General features: G+C 42.6%; 1 protein-coding gene across 2 annotated transcripts in view; it reads right to left on the bottom strand.

The window, feature by feature from the left end:
- The window catches only part of LNPEP (leucyl and cystinyl aminopeptidase), a 103092-nt gene extending 87788 nt beyond the window's left edge, over positions 1-15304 (bottom strand). For both annotated transcript variants that reach the window (XM_034960259.3, XM_055112495.2), the window contains exon 1: positions 13616-15304. In XM_034960259.3, coding sequence (XP_034816150.1) covers positions 13616-13634 — 19 coding nt within the window. In that variant the 5' untranslated portion in view covers positions 13635-15304. The remainder of the gene's footprint in view (positions 1-13615) is intronic.
- Between the last annotated feature and the right edge of the window lie 643 nt (positions 15305-15947).

The following is a 15947-nucleotide window of genomic DNA, read 5'->3' as shown; positions in this document are numbered from 1 at the left end:
TATTAAGCATCTAATATGTGTGCAACAAAACACTATGTTAGACGCCAACCATTGTAGCAAATATAAAAGAACTGTGTTTTTGTCTGCTATATGTAATTAATGTTTTTTGGCTAAACAAATAGAACCTATTTGTATGAATAATGAGGTGCTGCATATTGCATTTTCTTGAAGGCACCATGAAAGCATACCTGGGCCAGAATTAAGTTGGATGTAGGAATGTACAGTTCGTCTACTCTTTAGGCTAGTGGCTCCCAACCTTTTTGGAACCAGGGACTGGTTTTGCGGAAGACAATTTTTCCACAGACAGGGGTGTGGCGGAAGTGATGGAGGCAAGAGCATGAAGGGATGATGGTTTTTGGATGAAACTGTAACACCTCAGATCATCAGGCATTAGATTCTCATAAGAAGCATGCAACCTAGATCCCTCCCCAGTGCAGTTCACAATAGGGTTCATGCTCCTATGGGACTCTAATACCACCCTGATCTGACAGGAGAGGCGCTCAGGCGGTAACGCTCACTTGCCCACTGCTCACCTCCTGCTGTGAAGCCCAGTTCCTAGCACTGGTCCTTGACATGCAAGTTGGGGACCCGTGCTTTAGGCAACACTTCCATGAAAGTGTTGCAAATTCATAATTGTTAATAAATATGAAATGGAAAGAATCCTCCTATAATGGCCTCAAGCCCTTAGTAAAGAATTAGGATCCAAGAAATACCATTAGTTCCCAGCTTTTCAAAAAGCTCACTATGGCTGGAATATGCTCAAACCACCATGTATCTTAGACCACTGCTAACTTCAAAAAAGTTTTAAGTTTTGAATGTACATTTTAGGTTTTTAACTAAAGATATTAAGATATTCTGGTAATATCCTTAAGAATCAGAGAGCTAGTGAATAAAGAGCCAGGATTTGAATATGGCTGTCTGAACTTTTCACTTCACTATTATACTATATTATACAGTAGTCAACAAAATAAGGTAGATTTATAAATAGATCTCCAAAATGGAAAAAAAGGTACAAAACCAAATGTATCTCCAGTAAAAGGTGTGGGACTGGATCTATAATTCTCAAAGTATGATGGTTTTTGGAGAGGATGCTAGTCTGTATGTTCATATCAATAATCTTTTCGAGAAATAATTCCACAAGAATGTAAGCTCCTCAAAATCAGGGACCATGCTACATTAATATTTGTAAATTTAAGAACAAAGCTTAGAACAAGGTAGCATACAGTAAAGGAATATTTTAATGCATTTAATGTATCTATTTGGGAGGGCATCTTTTTGAAAATAGAATAGTTTTTTAAAAAGATACATGGGCACAAGTCAAAAGCAAAACAAATAAAAATACTTATTAATGGAAGCAGTTTAAAACAGAATGCAAGAAGAATCTGGGCTGGGCGTGGTGGCTCACGCCTGTAATCCCAACACTTTGGGAGGCCGAGAAAGGCAGATCACCTGAGGTCAGGAGTTCGAGACCTGCCAGGCCAATAGGGTGAAACCCTGTCTCCACTAAAAATACAAAAATTAGCCGGGCATGGTGGTGCACGCCTGTAATCCCAGCTACTCGGGAGGCTGAGGCAGGAGAATCGCTGGAACCCGGGAGGCAGAGGTTGCAGTGAGCCGAGATCGTGCCACTGCACTCCAGCCTGGAAGACAGAGCAAGACACCATCTCAAAAAAAAAAAAAGAGGAATTTGTATTAAAATGTTTACACTATGCTTCTTCCCAGATCACCACTGCCCCTTCCCCAATAAAAGAAGAATGAAGCATGGTGACCTGAAAAATGATTTATGCTTTGCTATATTTTCTGTTTAGGTGATAAAAATAAGAGATGAAGAACAAATTACTAACGTAATGTAAAAAGGAAAAAATTCAAAAAGAGAAAAATGGAAAATCAGAAAAATAGAAAAATTAGGCAGATTTGAATCCTATTATTCTCTGGTTTCAATAAAATAGAATTAAACCCAAAGCACTCATCTCCCAAGATTTTTTTTGTACATTATATTCTCTCTATAAGTAATATTTCTGTATTTAGTTTTCTGGTTGCTATCTGCAGTGGAATATACAACTAATATAAAATATTTATAATAATGTACAAAGTTGTAATAATAACCACGGAGTTCTACTGAACAATTAGGCATTCAAAAACATTGTCAATGCCACAGAGAGTCAAACACATTGTCGATTCTACAGAGGAAGTCCTGTAGTTAAAAATCTGTCTAAAGGACATCTCAAAAGCATCAAATTACCAAGTACAACACAATACTCCATGAACTAAAAAACAGACAAATAGCACGGGAATAAATACTGAGAGCATTTGGTTGCTTTATCCTTGTATTAATCATATGACCATGCCTAAAATTCACATAAAGATACGCTCTTTTAGTCACTTAAAAGACAGCCAATAACCCTGTTGAGGGAAAAATCAAATTATTTTAGCTCCAATTTTCAATTTTCTTTTTCTTTTCCTAGGTTAAATTATTTACATTTATATTTATACAAACTTGTCCCCCCAATCAAATTAACAAAAAATCTTTACATTCCAAAGTATTTCTTAAATCTTTCCTCACAATATAGGGTGCCAGTCTTTAACAATGCTTTGGGCCCCTGTTAGATTTAGCAATATAAAGTAATTTACATTGTCAATGATGCCTAAATATTTATGCTCATTAATCTCTCAAGCAAATCTGCATAGCTGCAAATACTTTCACAAGATCTAAAGACAAAAAGTTTACTTTTAAATTCCATCAATTCGCTATACTATAGTCTTAAAAGAACATCTTAACCTATAATTCCTTATTTAAAATGAAAAATTACATTAGACATAATGAGTGTGAGTTATTTAACAAAGAATGCATATCACTGAATGGGATCTGCAAAGGAAATTTATAAGAACTCTTCAATGTATACAGAAAACTTGTGAGTTAAACAAGAAATCTCAGTTGGTGAATACATTTATTTGCCAGATCTCAGAAGGATCTGAACAAAAAATTACCTTGCAGATAATTTTTTGTAATACTTTTCCATGTGACTCATTGGATTGATAAAACACCAGGTATACGACAGTCTTCAGTCTTTATAGTAACAACTTTGTCATCAATTTACAACTGACTGAGGGCCAGTTTGCTTATCATTAACCAACTTAAAAAATTAGTTATGGATTAGTCAAAAGGCTGGGATTGTAACTACATTTTTTCTACTAATCGTCATTGTCATACGATGATGTGCCAAGACAAGATTCTATGGATAAATTCTTCAAGTCTTTATCGCAATAATATTTCCTGAATTGGTAATTAATTAAAACAGAACTATGCCCAACTGCAGTGAACAACTGGACTTGAACAAAACTAGCCACACTTTAGTGAACATGTGCTTATTTCCATCTAATTCAACATGCTCTATTATCTAATCCCCAAGTCACACTAGACCCTCTTTTCTATATTCAATTATTTTTCTGTGTGCTTCCTACAAGTGGAATGCTACCAAGCCTCTCAGTATCCTGTACTGATGCAGATGGAAGTGAGGCTGCTGCTTTAAAGAGCAATGCATTTCTTATTCCCACTAATACTCAATACTCTATTGTTCAGTTTGAGTTATCTTCATAATGTAGCTACCCAATCTAGATACTAAGGTGCTGAGCCTCCAGTTTAAAAAACAGAGAAACTACTAATAAGAGGGGGCCAGCCCAAACTCCTGCAGGTGATCTTGATAAATCTGGACACAATAGCTCCTCTCACAAAGACTCAAGTGTCATGGCAGCCTCCTTTATTTCATCATTGAGGCCCTTCCGACAATTATAGGACAAGCAGACACCAGACATGTATTACATTCTTTCTGTCTTCAAATCACTTTACCAATACCAACTTAAAAAGATATTTAAACATCTCCTTTTGATTGAGCTCTCAAGATTGAGTTCTCCTCAATCATTCCCACTAATCTCTATACATTTTTCCTCTAAAGAGGATCTTGGAATGATTTTGTAAACCAAAAATAAAATTCTAGGCCCCTCAACTGACCGAATGGACCCCTCTGACTGAATGGCCAAGGGCATTCCAAAGTAAACATGAAAAACTAGCTCAGGCTATGATGGGAAGCGGGGGTCAGACACACCTCATTATACTCTCCTCCCTTTGGAATTCTGGCACAACTGACCAGCATTAATATTAAAACAGAGATCTTAAGATTGACAAAACACTCTTTGTAGCAATAAAATACCAAATTCTAAACTGACTCTAGTATAACATCACACAACAGATAGCAGGCTGTGAAAGAAATAAAGGTATTTTACCCCAAAATATATTTCTTAGACCTATTTTGAAATGGCCCTGCAAAGCTGTCTCTTGTGTGGAACATTCTATAGAAAAAGACCTTTCTGATCTCTTTTTTTTTTTTTTTTTGAGATAGGGTCTCACTCTCTTGCCCAGGCTGCAGTGCAGTGGCATGACCACAGCTCACTTCCACTTTGCCCAGGCTCAAGTGATCCTTTCACCTCAGCCTCTCAAGCAGCTGGGACCACAGGCGCATACCATCACACCTGGCTAATTTTTTTTTTTAATTTTTAATTTTTTGTAGAGACAGGCTCTCACTATGTTGCCCAGGCTGGTCTTGAACTGCTGGCCTCAAGCAATCTTCCTGCCTTGGCCTCCCAAAGTGCTAGGATTACAGGTGTGAGCCACTGCACCACCCCAGGTCTTTTTTTGATCCAGGAGAGATTTAACTAAGAGTCTGGCACCTTTTAGGTTCTGATAAGAGATAATAACCATCTATTCTCTGAAAGCCTGCTACCTGGAGGCTTCGTCTACATATTAAGAACCTTGGTCTCCACGACCCTTTACCTTATCTTAACCCAGACACTCCTTTCTATGGATTCCAGGTCTTTAGATAATAACTTATTTTGACCAACTGCCAATCAGAAAATCTTTGAATGTGGCCACATGTGTGGCTCATGTCTGTAATCCCAGCACTTTGGGAGGCTGAGGTGGGTGATGACTTGAGGCCAGGAGTTCGAGACCACCCTGGGCAATATGGCGAAATCCCATCTCTACTGAAAAAACACAAAAATTAGCTGGGTGTGGTGGCAACATGCCTATAATCCCAGCTACTCAGGAGGCTGAGGCACAAGAATTGCTTGAACCTGGGCGGCGGAGTTTGCAGTGAGCTGAGATTGCACCACTGCACTCCAGTCTGGGTGACAGAATGAGACTCTGTCTCAAAAAAAAAAAAAAAAAAAAGCAAAAATAAGAAAAAGAAAAAAGAAAATCTTTGAATCCACCTATGAACTGGAATAGAAGTCCCCACTTTGAGTTATCCCACCTTTCCAGACTGAGCCAATGTACACTTTACATGTATTGATTGTTGTCTGCCTATAACTTCTGTCTCCCTAAAATGTATAAAATCAAGCTGTAACCCAACCATGTTGGGCACATGTTCTCAGGACTTCTTGAGACTGTGCTTTGGGCCTTGGTCACGCATTATTTATCTCAGAATAAGCCTCTTTAAAGATTTTACAGTTTGACTCTTTTCATTGACAATGAAATGTTTCATTGACAACGTAATGATGTTTCATTGATGAATATACTAACAACTGTTTTAAATTTGACAAAATAACAGTTTCAGCTGTGAGAAATACTATGGCTTAAGCCTCCTTCCTTACCAGAAATTTTCTCTATGGCACTGAATGACACCTGAGGCAGTTGTCTGGGAAATGCTCCCACATAGCACTGTTCATCACTTGCTGCAAGAGGAAAGGAGCACACCCAACCCATAGAGGCATCCTTTTCTCACTGCACTCCTCATTCTTCTGTTCCCTCAGTTGAAGAAGCCTTCTTTAACTTCCTTCACCCCAGATCATTGGCTGGAGAAGACTCTGAGCCCCACAATCCAGAGAAATTCAGACAACTAATTCAAGTTCTGGTTCAGTGACTACATTTTTGAAATATGTGGAATGCCCAGGAGTACCTTCATTAAGCAATATGTATTAGAAGAAAAAGAATTTCAAAAAGTCTCCTACAATTGAACTTGATCCTCCATTGTTTTTTGAAACTCCCTTGGAAGCTTGAATTTTCCTTATTTGGCAAATGACCTGGTTTCCTCCTCATTTACATGTTAAGGATGGAATTTTAAAAAAATTAATTGGTTCATTGTTCTATCATAAGCACCAGTAGAAAAGTGAAGCAAAGCCAGGCTATAAATAATAGTAGGCTGGCCACAGGGCCGCACTGGCTCACACCTATAGTACCAGCACTTGGGGAGGTCAAGACAGGCGGAGCATTGGAGCCCAGGAGTTCGAGACCAGCCTGGCCAACATGGCAAAACTCCATCTCTACAAAAAATACAAAAATTAGCCAGGCATGGTGGTGTGCACCTGTGGTCCCAGTTAATCAGGAGGCTGAGGCAGGAGAATCGCTTGAGCCTGAGAAGTCAAGGCTGCAGTGCTGTGACCGTGCCACTGCACTCCAGCCAAGCAAGACCCTGTTCCCGTCCCTCCCAAAAAAAGAACAGCAAATGACTGCTACCATGGTAGTCCCAAAAGGTAGATAGCTCTCTATAGTTTTTTCTTTTTTTTTTTTAAACAACTGGTAATCATTTATTAAAATAGTTGACTTAAGCATCTGCAATGGTGACTTCAACCTCAACTCCTGGCTCAATAATGATGGAAGTAATCTGCTTAACAATCTCAGAAAGACTGTGGAAGTCAATGAGTCACTTGTGGATTCTCATCTGGAAACAATACCATGTCTCAGAACCTTCATAAGAAGTTTTCTTGTAATGTTTCTCAAAGTCTTGGTAGGCATTCAAACTGGTCCTATCACTTTAGATTCTTTTCCTTTGATCCATTGATCAAGTCAGCACACACCTTCTCCAAGGATTTTACCTTGCAGCTCGTTAGAGTGATTCTTTTTATTTATTTTTTTATTATACTTTAAGTTCTAGGGTACATGTGCACAACGTGCAGGTTTGTTACATATGTATACATGTGCTATGTTGGTGTGCTGCACCCATTAAGTCGTAATTTACACTAGGTATATCTCCTAATGCTATCCCTCCCCCCTCCCCCCACTCCATGACAGGCCCCAGTGTGTGGTGTTCCCCACCCTGTGTCCAAGTGTTCTTGTATTTTTTTTTTTTTTTTTTTTGAGATGGAGTCTCGCTCTGTCACCAGGCTGGAATGCAGTGGCACGATCTTGGCTCACTGCAACCTCTGCCTCCTGGGTCCAAGTGATTCTTGTGCCTCAGCCTCCCGAGTAGCTGGGATTACAGGCACGTGCCAACATACCCAGCTAATTTTTGTATTTTTAGTAGAGACAGGGTTTCACCATGTTGGCCAGGCTGGCCTCAAACTCCTGACCTCAGGTGATCCGCCTGCCTCAGCCTCCCAAAGTGCTGGGAGTATAGGTGTGAGCCACCGCGCTGGGCCTAGAGTGATTCTAATTCGGTGAATTGCCACCTCTGGCTTCATGGGCGTTTTTCTGTATCTCCTGACCAACCTGTTTTTTGGTGAGAGCGAGCGGCGGTGAGTCAGGAGCAAGAGCAGGCTTACCACAGCTCCACACCACGTTGTTTATCAAAGAGCTATATTTTTTCTTTAAATCTAAAACATTCAGGCAAGTGAATAGTCCCAACTTATGAGTGACTGAATTTTCTGACTATAAAAAAGACAGTATGCTTAAATTTCTGGCAAATGTTTTCTATCTCTTGCCAAGGCTCCCAAATGCCAATATTAACTCATTTGTCCCCTGAGCCCCCAATTCCATTAATCCAACCAGACCTACCTACCTGTCCCCTTCCAACCTAGACTCTGTCTTCAACCTCATACAACAGTGTCCTGCTCTCCAACTGAAGCTCATTTCTGAACCAAAGACTTGCAAGGATCAAGGCATGACCATTTTTAAAATCTCTGCCTATCAGCTTCTCCCTTTACCCCCAATCTCCACATTTCTTTCATCTTCATCGTTGATTCTCCTCTTCCAATTGTCTCTAAACATCTTTGTAAAATGCAAAGTCCTTCAGGTGCTGCTAGGACAATCACAAATGAATTACAACAATGGATAAGGTTACAAGGGAATCCTGTCCACCCTTCCATGGACACAGAGAACTCCTGATGTTCCATTTACTGTCCAGAAACACCAAGGCAATAAGCAACCCTCTCTACAACGGCCATATGTAGATCTAGGTCAAGATCTAGATATAAAAAGAACTGTACCACCACAAGGGCTCCAAAATGTCCCTTCATTCTCAATCCTGGCTTCTTGCAAACTTTCAGAAAAGTTGCTGAAATTTATCTAGGGATTCAAACTAAAAAATAATAATAATAAATAAATAAATAAAAGACTGTGTCTTTCTGGTTGCTCCAATTATACTATGGAAAGGCCAAGTAGTATCAGCTCAACTCCAGCCCCCTACAGTAGGTTTGCCCAACCCCAAGGCCACAGACCAGTACCAGTCTCTGGCCTGTTAGGAATCAGGCCACACAGCAGGAGTGAGCAGCAGGCAAACAAGTGAAGCTTCATCTCTACAGTCAGTCCCCATCGTTAGCATTACCACCTGAGCTCCACCTCCTGTCAGGTCAGTGGTGGCATTAGATTCTCATAGGAGCACGAACCCTATTGTGAACTGCGCATGCGAGGGATCTAGGTTGTGTGCTCCTTATGAGAATCTAATGCCTGATGATCTGTCACTATCTCCCACCACCCCTAGATGGGACTGTCTACTTGCAGGAAAACAAGCTCAGGGCTCCCACTGATTCTACATTATGGTGAGTTGTATAATTATTTCATTGTATATTACAATGCAATAATAATAGAAATAAAGTGCACAATAAATGTAATGCACTTGAGTCATCCCCAAACCTTCTCTCCTTTAGAATATATCACAAACTAGAAAGTATACACACATCCCCCGGACTGTGGTCCCTGGTCCCGAAAAGTTTGGGGACTGCTGCCCTACAGTTTTCAAGTCATGAGGTGACTAATTGACAAAACATAGCTGCACTGACCTCACCTTGACTGCCAAGAACCACAGGCCTCATCTAGGTCCATCCCAACGTCTGGGGTAATCTTGGCTAAACTCTTTCAAATCTCAATTTCCTAATGTTTTCATAGAGAGGGTTAACACTGCTGTTTCCTAATAGGAGTATTACATTAAATTAGTAGACATGCAAACAGTTATGAACAGTTTCTGTACATTTATTTCATAATTAGAATACTGTCTTAGACAAAACTTTATTGCTTTTTTATTTCTTCTGTTTCCATATTTTCATATTAGCATGACAACAAAACTAGGTTCTTCTATTCATTTCTCTTATTTAGGTAAGCATTATCTGATGACGAGGTTGTGGGGTTTTTTTTTTTTAATGTAACTGTGTATAGCAGAAAATCTACTTGTAAATGGGCATTCAAAAGATGGCTGTATGACTGAATTACTGAGCAGAAAATTACCACTTATTTTCTATATAATTTCCTTATAACCAATCTCTCTGGTTATCTATCTTTCAGGCTGAGTTCTCAAGGATAACCTACAGATAAATGATAATCACTGGTTATAAGAGTTTCTAAAATATGCTGTTTTTATGCATGTATCAAGACAGTTTTTGGAAACTGGCAAGTAATAGCAAAGAACTTTTCTACAACTAGTTTCCAGTTAAAAACTGGGCTGTTTCTAGCTATAGCTTTAACCCTAGATTGTTAGTGATGCTAACACTTAATTCCTAACAGTCTTATCTCCCCCAAATAAAATAAAAAACTTAAGACAGAAAGATAAAAACAGGATTTAACTTATATTCCATCACACAGAGAAACTATGAGCTCTTATTTCTTAAGGGTTGTCTTTCAATGTGGAAATTTATCATAGAGCAAAAGAAAAATAAAAACAAAATGTGGTATGCTCACATTTTTGAGAAGTGATGCTAAAAAGTTTTTTTTAAAAAGACTCACATATCTATAGAACAATCGTTATGTGTAAGAGTAAAAGATGGAATCACAATTTTATACTGTATTACAACCCACAAATATCTCATTTGTTGCCCAGACTTCCCATTTTTGAAGTTGAAAAATACTTTCAACTGGATGCCAATCTGAACATGAAAACAAAAATAATTTTTTAAGACAGTTAAGTCCTCCTTGTTTGATTATGCGCCACACTGTGGTAATAAAAGTGATTCATAGGACCTACATTCATATGAAAAAAAAACTATTTAAATTATGTTTTCAGTTCTGGGACCTCAAAATGCCAAAATACCAACCTTTAGATATACTTTAGAATATATCACAAACTAGAAAGTATATATACTTTCAGCTGGGCGCGGTGGCTCATGCCTGTAATCCCAGTACTTTGGGAGGCTAAGGTGAGCAGATCACTTGAGGTCAGGAGTTCACCTGGCCAACATGGTGAAACCTCATTTCTACTAGAAATACAAAAATTAGTTGGGCATGGTGGCGGGCGCCTGTAATCCTAGCTACTCGGGAGGCTGAGACAGGAGGATCACTTGAACCTGGGAGGCAGAGGTTGCCGTGAGCTGAGATTGTGCCACTGCACTCCAGCCTGGGCAACAGAGTGAGACTGTGTCTCAAAAAAAAAAAAAAAGAAAGTATACATACTTTCTAGTATGTATTTCATATATAATCAGACCTCCTCAATCAGATTCTGAGGGTGAACCTTAGCATTTGCATTTCTTAAGATGAATTTAAGTTTTTACAAAATATACCAACCCTGCATGCAAATGAAGACAAAAATCTGGATAAACATCAAAGAATTATTTAATCTAATATCTCTATCAAAAAAAGCAGATAGTTGCCTTCAATTTTTTTTTTTTGTAATATACAAATCACTATTACCTAACAGTTTTACCTCTACCTGCCTAACAAGACATAATCATTATTGCCAAAACAATCTTAAGTACTGGTCCAGCACATCTATCTCTCTTCATAAAAAAAGCCACCAAAGATCCAAACCCAGACCAGATGTCCAGACTTCAGCATAATAGCAATCCCTCCCAAGGACAAAGCCAAAAATAGATCCTGAGCTAAATGGGAATTCCTAGCACTAAGATCCATCCTTATAAGCCCTTTCCGGGGATATGCATTTTAAATGGGTTGCAGAAGTATGTTACCTGAACAGGTTAACAGGATATTCATCAAATGAACCAACTATCAACAGGTAGAGAGCAGGGCCCAACAAAAATAGGTCATACCAGTGGCAACTTTGGACAGAAAACAGGAAAACTACAAAAAAAAAGTACTGGAATAGATGAGTATTGAAGGCTAGAGTGACAAGATATAAACTAAATTCACTTCCTTTACAAATGCATAGGTCAGTAGATGGAAGCACTGACAAGATTTTAACTAAAAGATATGTGGTCCTAAATTACTGAAACTGTTTTTTGTTAAGCTCATACACCTCTCTACATATATAGGGATACATGAAAAAGTGTAAGTGGGAAAGATTCCATTAAAAGAGGATGAATGTGTAACAAAATCCAATACCAGGCTTGATAAATCTTGCAATCATAAATTCTATGGATAATGAAATACTCTGCATCATCACACCCAGACCAATGGGAGCATTATACATGCATTATTTTTTGTACTCAAAAGGATGAAGTATATAACTGTCTACTGTACCATGTCATTTGAAAACACTAGAAAATTCTACAGCAATCCTTCAAAAGTTTTCAAATAAATACCCTGTCCATCTTAAACCTGAAAAGCACTTCAAATTGCTAACATTTAATTTCTTGTTGACTGTAGATATTGTCGTTTCTGTTTTCCTTGTAAAAGGATGCTAAATAAGGCTCCAAGGAGTGATTGCTACATTAACCAAAATTATGCACTGCCAAGCTGTCTCCAGCATCAACTCTGAAAGATAGGAAAGAATCAGAAATCCAATTTCCTACATGAAAGTTGAAGCATTGCTTCTTTTTTTGTTCTCTTCTGTGGGATTTTTCCATTGTCCTCCCAAATGTGACAGTTTGCAAATACCCACATCTAGAAGCAATCTAGAAGCATATTCTATAAAAGAAAAGACACCAATTTTAAAACTTGAGAAAGTACTTTAATTCTGTAGGCAAAGGTTCAGCAAATCAGCTAGCACTAATCTTGACCAAATGGGTGAGTCAGCCTCATCACAGAGATTTTTTTTTTAATTTAGATGAAATTTCACATTTAAAAACATGGTAACTCCAAGCATTCTACCAAAAACAAAGAATAAACATTGGAATAGTCACTTACAAGGACTTAACGACTTGTATTAAACATATTTTACACTAAAGTACTAGATGGTCTCTAGTTCATTTTAGCTCAAACCTTCCTTAATTCTTCGAGTAACGTCACCAGACTATTCTTTAAGTCTTAGTAATTACAAATAGAACCTGAATGAGAAAGAAAATTCAGAATTAAAGTTGTTATCAGTAAGCCTAATTAAACAGTGCAGACAGAAAGATGGCAGTAGAATAAAGCATTCTACATTAGGAGAAGGGAGAATATAATCAGTAGTTCACAGCCCCATGAATGAAGCACAGCATACAACAAAGTCTGGCTGGGATTTGGGATAAAGTGGACAATATCTGTCTTCTCTTGAGTGGTAACTAACAAACTAAACAGGGATATAGACTGTGGCCCCTATTAATGTGATACTGTACCTGAAGTAACCAACCACACTCAGCAAAACATGTCAACCAGAGAGTGAATCCTCTTTTAGTGAGTCGTCTCCCTTACTGGCAGTTTTCCTACTTTCTATCTTAAAAGGGAATCCACACACTCAACACCGCAAAACGGTAAGACATCTCACCCCTATATTGTGGCTCTGGCACTTCTGGTCCGCACAAAAGCCATGGTTCTAACTAGGGTGGGATTTATGCTCCCCGTTCAGTGAAGAGCTGTGGCTGTTTGCAGGGTGCAGGCTCCCTGCGTTGACTCTCGCTTCCTGTCACACAGTGGTATCACCACCGTGACGGACCCTTGACATTAACAAGTCTTTGACTGAAAAACTGATGTGATCTGCAGCCAGTAAGGGGATGCGTGGTGGCCCTGCCGAGTACCTCGGCAGGGTCAGGAGGGTGGCACTGTGGCCAGGCACCTCCGCGGCCCCGAGCGAGGTGAGCAAGCATTTCCTGAAGTTTCCCTTCCTTCCACAACATTAACCTGCCAAGCCTCCCCCACCTCACCCCGCCCTATTAGGAAAAGTCACGCCGGCAGCTCACTGAAGGGCAGGGGGACAGCTCCTGGCGCCCCCAAAAGTTGGGCTCGGCAGCTGCCACAACTTAACGCTCCTACAGGAGAGTCGGGCCGACACCGCCTCCTCCGGGGGCAAACCTGAGCTGCCAACTTTCCCACTGCCCACTCCTCTGCGCACAGCAGCCCAAACTTTGCTGTTTGCCCAGCGGCCGCACCCCGGGCGAGCAGCGGCGGCGCTGACCTTCAAGCCAGCCCCGGGTCCCGCACTGGCCGCCGCCCGCCCCCCGAACCTCCCTGCCTCCCCCAGATCCCCTCTCCCTGCCTCCCTCAGCCCTCGTGGGAAGCCCGCGGTGTTGGGGGAGACGGCTGCAGCCCGACCCCGCGTGTCACGACTGCCCACGACCCTCAGGGCTCCGGAGAGCCCGGGTCCCGGCGCCTCGGCAGCCCACTCACCATTGGTGAAGGGCTCCATTTTCCCCCCGCCGCGGCTCCTTACAGCCGGAGCGTCCGAGCTTCCTACTCCGAGAGCTGAGGCGGCCCAGCCGACTGAGCATGCCCAGCGCGGCCTCCAAAGGCTGCCAGGGAGGTGCCGCGAGGGGCGGCGCCGCTCCGCCGCTCGGTGGCTCCGCCGTTCCGGGTTTTCGTGGCAGCTGCAGAAAGAGCGAGGGAAGCAAGAGGGAAAAGCACAGTCAAACCCCCGGCTGCTCCGCGGACAGGCGAGGTGGGAGCGGGTTCGCGCTGGGGGCGGGGCCTAGGCGGGGCCGGGAAAGCCCAGCCCCTGCCTGAAGTGGACCCGGCTGCGGCGCTCTCCCCGGCCGGGAACGGTGTTCAGTCACTCAACAAATGTGGAGCCCTACTGCGACCCGCCCGATCCTGGACGCCGAGACACCCGCACTGCGCCAGAAAAACATGGTCCCAGTCCCAGGAGCGGACATTCCAGAAACAGACCATAAATAAACACAGAAGACACACGAGTGTAAAGTCAGTGCCCCGCTGCGCATTAAATCGGGGTGATGTGATGGCGAGTGAGTGGGTAGTTAATTCGGATGGCTTAGTTAGACGAGGTCTCGCTGAGCAGGTGCCACTGAAGCCGAAGTCTGAAGGCAGAGCAGGAACCTGCGGGCGAAGGTCGCTATCCGAACCGCGAATCGCTGGTTTCCCTGGGGAGGTTGGCCGCGGAGGGATTCCTGCTCGAAGGACCGAGGGAGCCGGCGCTGTAGGTGTTTTCGGCAGAGATGCCCGCCCGCATCAGAGTGCCTCAGGAGGGCGGTGAGGAGGAGACGGAAGAGAGGGCGGGGACCCCGCAGGGCCGAGGGCGCCCTGGGGTCCAGTCCCGGGGCTGGCGGCTGCGGCGCGGCCTCTAGGTGCGGGCGGATAACAAAACCCGGCGCCGGATCGCCCGGCCCGGGTCGCGGGCGCCGCAGGATGTGGGCAGAAGGACCGCCTGTTCCGAGCCTTAAATCAACACCTGCGGTTCCCGGGGGTGCCACCACTGGGGCCCGCAGCAAGGCTCCGCGGCGCTAGGCCCGAGAAACCGAAACTCCCCTAGTCGCCCCTGCCCCCCAGCACTGGCGCCATTGCCTCCAGCCCCGAGCCACCATTGTTTCCAGTGCCAAATCGGGCAGCCCCGCTAGCCTCCGAGGCCGAACCGCCAGGGGCCCCATAAGCCCCGAGGAGGCTCGTCGGGAACCGCTTCCTTATCCTCTCGGTATGCGCATCGCCACCACCCTCGCTGCAGAGGCCGCCGCCCTCCCAGCGCGCCATCACCGCCTCCTCTGCCTCTTCCCCTCCCTCAGCCCCGGCCCCTGCATTGACTTGGCTCGGGCTGCGCCTCACTGCGCCTGCCAACTGTCACACGCTCTGAGGCTTTCAACAGCGGGGCGCCAGGGACAAACAAGCCGCGGCAAGCGCAAACAGCCTGCTCAAACAGGGACGGCCAGGGTGTTGTTTGACCAGCACTGGAATTGGAAACTAGGTTTCGAAGAAGTCAAATCGAAGTACAATATTGTATTTTAAACTGCCTGTTGTTATTACATCCCTCACAACGCACGCTCTACTTGAAACTTCCAGTGGATACCAACTGCACTTAGAATAAAAAATGAAACTCCTTGCCTAGCTCTGGGACCTCATCAGCACATACTCACCATGTTTTGGTCACAAAGGCCTTCATGCTGTTCCCGGAAGTCGCCAAGTTCCATCCATCATTGTTAATAATTCCTTTTGCTCGCTCCTCGCACAAGAACTGTTTCTTCTGCTTAGTGCTTTGCCTACTGATTCCATCTTGTCATTTAAGTCTCGGCTCAAATGTCACCTCTGCAAAGAACCCTTGCCTGACCATACATCTAAAATAGCCACAAACACTCTATAAAGACTTGGCCTTGCTTTATTTCCTTTTCAGCACTCATCACTGTCTGAAACAATGTTTTGGATTTGTTGCTTATTATCAGTCTCCCTTCTCAAGAATGCAAGCTTTGTGAGAGCAGAGTCGTAATCTTTTTTAAGGCTGTATCCCCAATGCCTGGGTAAGTATACAATAAATAATTTTTGCATGAGTAAGTGAAGGACATAGTGGTGTTTAGAGTTCACTTCCACTGCTGCAAACCCTTCCAGTTAATGACTCCATACTGAATGATGTGTTTGATCAGTACAGAGAAGGTGTCTGTATCATATGATACCTCAGAGCTGCTATCTCTCTAATGTGTGAAAGGTAATCAGAACCGTTAGGCTGGCCCCTAGTACTGACATTTTAGAACCAAAAATAGTGAACCACAGGAGCTGATGTATC

The sequence above is a fragment of the Pan paniscus genome, chromosome 4 (genome assembly GCF_029289425.2).
Source record: "Pan paniscus chromosome 4, NHGRI_mPanPan1-v2.0_pri, whole genome shotgun sequence".
Classification (NCBI taxonomy): domain Eukaryota; kingdom Metazoa; phylum Chordata; class Mammalia; order Primates; family Hominidae; genus Pan; species Pan paniscus.
This window is presented reverse-complemented; position numbering and strand designations above follow the sequence as displayed.